At 33.8% G+C, this 9,611-nt stretch overlaps 1 protein-coding gene across 2 annotated transcripts; it reads right to left on the bottom strand.

The window, feature by feature from the left end:
* Positions 1 to 2,762: 2,762 nt before the first annotated feature.
* Positions 2,763 to 8,601, bottom strand: LOC129288413 (seed linoleate 9S-lipoxygenase-3-like). Of its 2 annotated transcripts, none has more exons than XM_054924963.1 (9): positions 8,445 to 8,601; positions 7,312 to 7,601; positions 6,470 to 6,710; positions 5,468 to 5,782; positions 5,266 to 5,351; positions 5,032 to 5,139; positions 4,598 to 4,902; positions 4,231 to 4,494; positions 2,763 to 3,836 (listed from the first exon to the last, which is right to left on the bottom strand). In XM_054924963.1, the coding sequence occupies exons 1-9, from the start codon at positions 8,539 to 8,541 to the stop codon at positions 3,083 to 3,085; spliced, it is 2,460 nt and encodes an 819-aa protein (XP_054780938.1). In that variant the 5' UTR covers positions 8,542 to 8,601; the 3' UTR covers positions 2,763 to 3,082. The 2 variants fall into 2 exon arrangements, with proteins under 2 accessions (XP_054780938.1, XP_054780939.1); XM_054924964.1 differs by having other exon boundaries at positions 4,646 to 4,902.
* Positions 8,602 to 9,611: the final 1,010 nt, after the last annotated feature.

Raw genomic sequence — 9,611 nt, 5'->3', positions numbered from 1 at the left:
TGTGGCACAGAGTCATTTCTCTTTATTTTTCTCACTTTTTTATGCCTGGGTGACCTGACCTCACTTCGGATTCAATCCTAAGGTTGAAACCACAACCCAAAATACCCGTTAACTCTTTGTAACCACATACTAGATTAATTTACATAATTAATCTCATTTATCTAGCTAATTAGAGTTAGATTGTCCCAGATGTTACACAAGTGACACGAAAAGGTTTAGGAAGAGGCTTCATATTAAGTCAAGCCTAGTAATGTTGCAGCTAGAGATCACATTCCATTCACTTCCATTTTGTCTATGACTAACTTGTATGACTTACCACTACATTTCATGAATGTGTGAAAGATATTATTCCTTTTTCATGAACATCAAGTGATAGAATAGCAAATAGACATTGCATTACCCTATAAATCCTTAAAGGAACTTCATCCGTAGTAATTTCTTCCTTCACTTTAGAAGGGCTTTTCAAGCAGAGCATGTTGAGGGCACCTAGATGCTACATAGCCCCTAGAGTGATACTTGAAATACTTAACTATGGAGCTGCCAGGATGAGAAGTGGATCCTAAGGATTCACTATTGCATGACATATTTAGCCTAACAAACTACGAGATTGACTGTTGAGGTATAGAGTTGCTAGGGTTACTCATAATATGATGGTTATGGTGCGTATCCATGCTTGAGAAATTGATGCATCTTGTAGATGAGTGTCGACATACATTATCTATCTTTATAGATTTATGGTACGCTTTGTCTGGGGTATATGGGTAGTTTATCCTAAATTTACATTGGATATCTAGTCTAATGCTATTAATGAACCTTTTAATATTTATCCAAGAAGGCTCAAACACATTATTCCTAATTAGGAGGTCATTGTATTGAGACATGTATTTAGATGTCATAAAAGTTTGGCCAAGATTAAGTAGCTTATTGTATAGTTTGCTCTTATAGCTAGGTAGCACATACTTCTCCTGTAGTTTTAGATTTATCTTGACCCAAGTATTTATAGGAGCTTGACCTAAGCACTCTAAATTCTCTTGGACATTTTGACATTATTTCCTAGCAGACCGTATAAGCTTCATTTTTGTGAAGTGAACACATTGCATGTCACTCATGTTGTACTATTTAAAGTAGTCATCTATAGTAGTTAATCAAGTTAGGAAATCACTTAGGTTCAGCCTACTATCAAACTCAGGTGCTTCCACCTTGACCTTTTTAGTGGCATCATCATGGTAACCTTGTTGAAAGGGTTCTCAGTTATATCTAGAGGATGATGCTCGATTCCTTAGGAAATAACTATTCCTAGGTGGTGACTCATATTGCTCATACCTATCTTGTTCTTCCTAAGGCACTTCTTCTTCTTCTTTAAAGGATTAAGGCCTAGTTATAAGGTGAGGTGGTCTAGTATTAGGGTTACTAAGACCTGTAAAAGATTGGCAAGTGATCGTGACTATAGGCTTTGTATTGACATTCCTAGTGTATGTTTGACCCCTATCATTAGGGTTGTCAATTAATCCTTCTACACACTTTTTAGTTTTTTATCTTTCTAGTTCTTGAAAGGAATCCCATAATTCCTTATTGTTGAGTTTAGAGTTATGCTAGAATTCCACAAGAGTTTAGTATATGTCAGTAATAGTTTGTTCTATGCTATTAAGCCTTTTAGCAAAGTTAGCGAAGGTCTTGGTAAAGTCCTCAATAAAAAGTTGATAGGTGTGTTTATCTAAGTCTATTTGGGATTTAAGGAAGTCAAGTTGTTGCTTAATGGAATTAAGCTCTTATTCAAGGAAGGCTTAATTCTTGTAAAGGTCATGAATGGTCATTCAAGAATAAGAGTGGACTAACGTGCAAGTTTAAGGTGGTTCTATCCTAAATGATAAAGGCCCCCAAGTTACCTTTACTAAAAAAGTAAGACCCTATTTAACAAGTTTAATCCCATGGGAACTTAAAAGTTCCTCAAGAATCACTTATTACATAAATAACAATCTAAGTAAAGTCTTCATTGTGACCTCAAAGGGTTTAAAAACCCTTCAGGAAAATCATTACAAACTGTAACTAACTTAAGGTAAAAGTTGGCTCTAGTATAAGGTTGAATGTGTGTGAGGAATATGTATGATCCTAGAATTTGAAGTAAGTGTAAATCAATAACGAGTAATAAAAATATAAATTAATTAAATGGAGAACAAAATAAAAAAAATTACACACATAGGTATCTTTTTTTGGCTTTTTTTCTTTTGTTTCTTCTTTTTTTTTTGTGCCAAACAACATTGAGACTACAAAATAGTTAAAAAGAAAATGCTCAAGATAAATAAAATATTTAAATTACACCTCCAAAAATGCTACAAAATCATAGTAAATAAATAAAGGGTCAATTGGGATGTATTAGTGTGACTTAAGGAAGTCGATAGATAAGAATATTTACCCCAATGGCCTTGTGAGATGATTTGCAACTTTGGAAAGATCTAGGGTGATAAACAACATGAATAGGGGTAGAAAACACTAATAACACAATTTGGATGAATTGGAAGTGACAGGAATGTGCAACAAGTACTAAGAGCAGATTTCACATGCAGGGAACAGAGATGGAATCAAGCTCCAGTACTAATTGATGTAAAATGAGAAAGAGGAGAGGGGAAAGAGAGAAGAGAGAGAGGAGGAGGAAAAGAAAACTATATAATCCTTATTTAAATGCCAAAACTATTTACAAAAGGAACCCTAAATAGAGCTCTAAAAAATTAATAAAGAATAATAAAATAAGAATGCAGATCTACCTAAAATCAATAAAATATGATAAGATATCTAGCTAGTCTAGATATCACATTTTATTTGAAAATGCTTAAAAAATAATAATGATAATCTATATTTACCTAAATATCTTGTTTTATTCAAAATAAATAAAATGTAATTGCTAAATCAAATAAAATAAACCCTAGACACTAAATCAAATCTTATAAAATAAACCCTAAATCAAATTAAATATGATTTACATCACCAATACATCAATCATTTTTCCACAAAGAATGACAATTGAGAACCCTAGAAGAACATTAATGCAAACTATTATTAATTATTAGGTCACATCGATGGCCTTTTAAATAGAGACACTATTTGGAATTCCCTTGCCGGTCAACCCAGCATCACTAGAAGGAGAAAGCAAAGTGTATGGCATGCGAACTTCACCATATCTATTCTTTAGACTCGCATCACAGTTTCTCCTTCTAATTCTTTCTCCAATTTCTGTTATCTGTCTTCCAAAATTCTCAAATGCTATCAAGGCATCTATCTTAGATGTCCAATTAGTGATGTCTCTTTGCCCAAGGTAGATCTCATCATATGTATGTTTTGATAAGATTTCTATAACGGAAAGGACATCAAGGGCTTGCTTCCTTGGTGTAATGGTTTTCAATAAAGCCTTCTCAAGGTTTGTTTCAAGCTCATAATACTCTGGAGTACCTTTTTTAGGCATGTATCTTCTACTAAGAGTTGGACGATTGAGAATATAACCTCCATATGAGTATTGTCCAAAATTAAGAGGTGCATGAAGAGCTGAAGCAATCCATATGATGATAGTGCAAGATTCTATCAACTCGTCTCGAGTTTGCATCTCAGGCCACCAAGGCTCGTCTTTCTTGTCGCCATGACCCACCTTGACGAGCTCTTTCCACCAAGATTGCAGCTCCGGGTCTTGTTGAACCATATAATCAGTCTTGTAGAAAATTGAGCAATAATCTCGGACCCATGCTTTTATGGCGAACCATATCTCGAGTCCATCAACAGCATAAGGGTAATCTTTTATTACAAGGTCAAGGCCCTCAGCTGAAGTTGGGTCCCTAATTGCCATTCCTCTGAATGAAACATAAGACAATTTGCATTAGTTATTTTAAATCATCATATGTAGGGGTGTTACATAATTTTGATAGTCTGTTTTTGTTGCAAACTACTCCCAGCAATTCTATTTATAAGATCTTATTTCATTAGTCCTTAATACAAAATCCATTATAAAATTAAATGAAATATTTATGATTCATTTTAAGAAAAATGCTATTATATGTTCATTCTTATCTTAATTAATCCTTTTTCTATCTTTTTTTTTTATGAACTATACCAATCAAAGGCTAATTTTGAAAAGTTGATCTTTTTTTTTTTTTTACTTTTTACTAACTTTAACTGAATCGCATGAATACAGTTAAAAGAGAACCTTATAAAAAGAATTGGAGGGAGAGTTTTTGTGAAGTTTACCTCTTGATTAGATCATTTGGCAATGCTTGCTCAGTGAAAACCCAGTTCTTGTAAATAATAGATGAAATCTCCATAGCATACTTGCCCGGTAAAAATGTTGATTCTATAGTGCCACCTTCATTAATTAGGGCACTTCGAGCCGTCGCATTTATCCTCATTGTATCACGAAAGTGAGGACGCAGTAATTTGTGAATAGGGTGCAGTACACTTAGTTGCCGGTTTGTTGCGATTATGAAAGGTTCAATCACGGCGTGTGTGTGTAACCTGCACCTCACAAGATGTTATTAATTATAAGATCATCTCATTAATAAACATATAAACAATATAACATTTTATTATTAATAATAATTAGGGTAAGAGTATACACCAATGGCTAATGAGTTCATGATAGTTTGTGTCGTTGACTGTGACATACGTTTTGGCCAAGTTCCAAATGTTCTTTTCCACGCCTGACCTAGAAGGCAAGTAAACTTCACTGATGGCTCCGAATCGATCTCCATTTGGGTGAGGCAAACTTAATTCAATGGCCAATGGCTTCAAAGTCCCATCATTTTTCAAGAACAGGATTGTCCTACTCGCATATCCCTTGGAAGAAGTTGCATTTATTCGACTTAAATATGGCATGAAATCGTCCTGGTAATCCAACAGAAATAATTTCCTTCGCCTCATTGCCTGTTATATTACACAAAAATACAAATGAGTCATTGTTTGTGGTTCTCTTGAGTGTCTTTACTGATCATTTCGAGAATATCATGCCCAAAATAATAAAATGACAATAATACACTTCCTTAAGAACATTACCTCTTTAACAGTGAGCCCTTCTAGGTTAATCTCAATGTGTTTTTCAGTCATTTTACTTGTCTGGTCCCCATATAAAGTCTTGTCTAACTTGCTTTTTGGTGGGAACTCCTGTTATCAATTTTGGAAATATATGAGGATTCGAAGAATATTGTATGAATAATACCATTTTGCAACTAAAACACGACATTTTGCTCATGTTAGATCTGCTTGCTTTTTTGACAATAGAAAGCATACTTGGAGACGGCAAATTTTGACAGGATTCACACCAGCAAGCATCTGTCTAGCAAATTCTTCATCAGTCATCCAAGCTGTTTTACTTGCTGCTTCAAATAAAATCACTCTTTAAATATTGTCCTTAATTAGGAATTGTGCGATGTATCATGAAACATGCATCGACATGGATATTGAATTACATTTGTATATGACAAATACATACCTCTGATCACCTCAGGCATTTGCAGTTTGAAGAATTCTTCATTATCAATATGAAAAGTTTGCTTCATAAACTTTGGAACATACTTAGTTGCTTTCTTAAATGGTTTTGGGATCTTATATCCACCTGTATAGAGTTTAAGAACATCTTCCAAGCTTTCAAATTCTTCTTCACATTCTAATAATTTAGGTTGGATGACATTGGATGCCAATTTTGCTTTCAGAACTGTCATGTCCTTCGTCTTCAATTCAGTGAATTCTTCATCTCTTGGAACATAGATATTGGTCCAACCCTTCACCCTCCTCTCACTATTGCGATCTGTGATATTTCAATCATAAAATGACATGAATAAGACTAATTGTTAAACCTCAAATTAATCGATGTGATCTTCTATTAACACCCCATTAATGTTTTTATCCTTTGGAGGCACGTGAGCAGTAATCTTCAAGCAATTAATGGATTCTAAATATACATACATACATATATAGCTACAGAATTAGACGCTATAATTTTTTTAATCATGTGTGATAATAGGATTATACCAACATATGCATGTCCTGAAAATTAAGTCAATACGATTAGTTTGATCGGTGAATCAGTGAACATTCTAAAAGATCAGATCTGGCAAAAAATAATGAACAATCAACACCGGCAAAAGTGGATCAACACTCAGTAGAACCTAATCAAGAATGGATGAAACTTTTTTATTTATTATTTAGAACTTTCATGAATAAAAATAAAAATTTTAAAAATTTAATTATGATGATAAATTCAATTATAATCTGATTACAGTGATGTCAATGAACCTGTGTTGAATCTTTATCAATTTAATAAGGTTGGGTTTAACAGACAGTGCAGATCTCTCAAGGCAAACCAAGAGCTCAAATTCTCACTAAAAAAGATGTTCACATTTAGTGTCTAATCGTGCATTGAAGATGATTGCTTTTAATAAGAGGATATTTGTAAGCAATCAAAAATAGCCAGAAGAAGAAGAAGAAGCCTAACCTGAATTTGTTGCGAGTCGACCTGTTCTACCTCTGCGAGGGTAAGGATACGTGCTATTCCCTCCAAGAACTGGACGAGCATGATCTTCACCCTTATCTGGATTCCCTAAATCATTGTAAGTAGCATAATCATAGACTCTATCCCATTTTTGGAGCTCTCGAGTTCCATTCCCTCTCAAGTTTAACAGCTCTTCTTCTCTATATTTGACAAGTGGGCTTGGTGTTTCATTCGGAAGATATGTCTGCGTTGGGAATTACGCAAGCAATGAATATAAGAAATGATTAAATAATTAGAAATTAAATGGGAGAAAATAAGAGCAAGGAATAATAGATGACAAATAAAATTTAACCTGCAAAGAAAACCTTTTTTAATAGAAGGGGCAAAAAACCCACAAGTAATGAGCGGGAAATCCCAACTCATTAGGTAATGAAAAATAGAATGGGTAGCAAATCCCATGACATGATAGAGAACGAATGGATTAGGAGTGGCAGAAAGATGTTAGTTGTCCAAGTGTAATTAGACACTTCTCATTCCTAACATTTTAATTTAAAATCTTAAGACTTAAGTTCACGAATCCTTTTGCTTTATTATATACATGCAAGCATGCATCTATATATATATATATATATATATATTACTAGACTGAATTATATGAATTTCTGCATTAACTCAAGTTTACTCACATTTGAAAATTTTAGCAATCAATAATGCATTTAACAAGCAAGCCACATGAAACTCATAACAAATATTTTTGTGTTTACGAAACAACCTCAAGCTACAGAAGTAATTATATTGGACTTACTGATGACTTACTAGATCAGAGTTCTCACATGAATTATTACCTCATTTGTAAAGAAAATGCGATGGGAGAGGTCTTTGATTGTCGGGAAAACCCATGAGTTGCAAGGAAAATGGATGTCTCCATGGCCTCGTACATCTTTAAGTGTCAGATGTACGAGGAAAAACTCACAGTTATGCAAATTTTGAATCTGAAATGCTCCAGGAATACCTACTTCATCATCCCACTCAAAATGAAGTTTGAATGTACAATTTTCTGCTGACCAGGATTGAAGTGTGTTAATCCTATCTGCACAATATTTGATCCTTCCAACTTTCCCTTTCAATCCGTTCGCTACAAAAGTAAAACCATCACCAACGTTAATATCATCAATCAAGCACCATACAAAATAACTACAACACGTATGAGGGACGCACACACAAACATATAGATACTGGCATGAATTGTATATGTCACGAGTGGAAAATACGAATTTTCGAATTTATCAAGTGTGATTCGAATTTATCAAGTGTGAGACGTAGACATACGTGACATAGAAATTAAGAATTTGTGTTTTGGTTATTGAATTGATATAGAAATTAAATTTTTACATCTATTAAAATGCTAGAATAGACGTCAAAATTAAAAATTACTCAATTTTCTAAATTAATTTTGATGTACCATGTATAAGTGAACAAGGTCCCCAGTTAAACTCAAAGAGAATAAACTTATCATATTTAGAGACTGTAATCCAGGTAAGGCCACATTTACTACACTAAATTGAGCCAGAGTCAAGTTGGGATATCAGTCTCTAAACACTAAAGATTAAATCTCTAAGAATTTAATCTGAGAAATTCATCCCGAATGGATCGTGATAATATTCTTTCTGATTTACAACTTCCTCCTCTAAAGAGGCAAGTCTGGAACATACTTGAATCTTTATTGAGAAAAATAAAATATTAGCAACGCAAGTTTTTAAGAGAATAGAAGAGGATTAAAAGGAACTCATGCGGATAACACACTGAAATTTCACATAAACAAATTCTTTACTAATTTTAGCGTCTGTTGATAGTCATAACTGATGCAATATTTTGCATCAGCTGATGTTACAACTGACGTACTAATTTAGACATGCGCAACGTATATTTTGTAATGGTAATGAGCGTAGAAAAAGTTTGAAGTGTGTGAAGGACGAACCAGGGTCTGGATTATTCCTGCTAATTAACTGTAGAGAGAAGAGTATGTCCTGGCCAAAAATGGATTGCTTCTTCTTCAACACCACTTCTCCTTCCATCTGTTCTCTCTTCTTCAAGCAACGCTGGAAACTTCAAAAGGTACGTATATGATCTGTACAGTCAAAAGAAAATGATTAATTTTGAAAATGCGAGAGCCAAGGGCTTGCAATTTATAGAGAGAAAAAAATAGAGAGGATGATGACATTGATTTTTGAGTTTACTTTCTTTTTAAGGCCATTTCTATCATTTAATGTAATGATTTTTCTTTGACCTGTTATTTTCTGGCCGGCGGCTTGAAAATTTGAGTTTGTAATCTTTGACTTCAAGTAAATTGCAAATTAATAACAAGATGTTGTCAGATTCCAAGCAGGTTCCTGATGTAGTTAATGTTTTTTAGTTGACCAAAAAAGTCTTACAAGAAAAAGAAAATCGACAAATTGATTTTTCCAAGTTAACTTATTTTAATATCCTCCTAGTTGTGCGCCAAATTGCTTGTAATAAAAACACGTCCTCCATTTACCTCCAAAAAAAAAATTGACGAAGGAAGAATGAGGAGGTAAAAGCACTTAAAAATTCCACACAAAAAATTTAATTACTAAAATATTTCATGGAATGCAAAAATGACTATGAAGTCTCATGGTATTTAATTGCAAATAAATTTTCATGTGTATTTACCAAAATTTCCTTATTTTTAAAAATTAAAAAAAAAATCTCTTCCCATCTCTGAAGCCACTGATGCCGTCACCGGTTTCTTCGTGGCGGCTGGAACATTATCATCACCGGTTCCAATATCAGAGAGTTTGACAAACTTGTTTTATCATGCATTCTTCTTGTCCTTCAATCGAAAGCCATTTCACATGGACTAAGCAGAAGATGCATGGAAATGCATAAAATGGACATAAAATGGACTGAGCAGAAGATGCATGGAAATGCATATGCAGAAGATGCATGGAAATGCATAAAATGGACTGAGCAGAAGATGCATGGAAATGCATAAAATGGCAATAATCTGGTGTGCCTCTTACCTTTGACAAAAAATGATTCTTAGACTTTCCGAAATTTCTTTGTTAGGGCTGCAAAGTTTGTTGTTTTCTATGAAGAAGGAAGATAATTTTTAATCTTTAAAGGT

The sequence above is a fragment of the Prosopis cineraria genome, unplaced genomic scaffold (genome assembly GCF_029017545.1).
Source record: "Prosopis cineraria cultivar Desert tree isolate PC_DT_omini unplaced genomic scaffold, ASM2901754v1 PC12, whole genome shotgun sequence".
Classification (NCBI taxonomy): domain Eukaryota; kingdom Viridiplantae; phylum Streptophyta; class Magnoliopsida; order Fabales; family Fabaceae; genus Prosopis; species Prosopis cineraria.
The sequence above is the reverse complement of the archived record's forward strand: the minus strand, read 5'-3'. Positions and strand labels throughout refer to the sequence as shown.

What these genes read in the sequence shown, in the direction of transcription:
- LOC129288413 (XM_054924963.1), bottom strand. Translation starts at nt 8,541, where the DNA reads ATGGAAGGAGAAGTGGTGTTGAAGAAGAAGCAATCCATTTTTGGCCAG. An exon ending in GCATTTTCTTTACAAATGAG is followed by an intron (nt 6,711 to 7,311) that starts GTAATAATTCAT and finishes TTCCCAACGCAG; the next exon opens with ACATATCTTCCGAATGAAAC. An exon ending in CATGAACTCATTAGCCATTG is followed by an intron (nt 4,495 to 4,597) that starts GTGTATACTCTT and finishes TGTGAGGTGCAG; the next exon opens with GTTACACACACACGCCGTGA.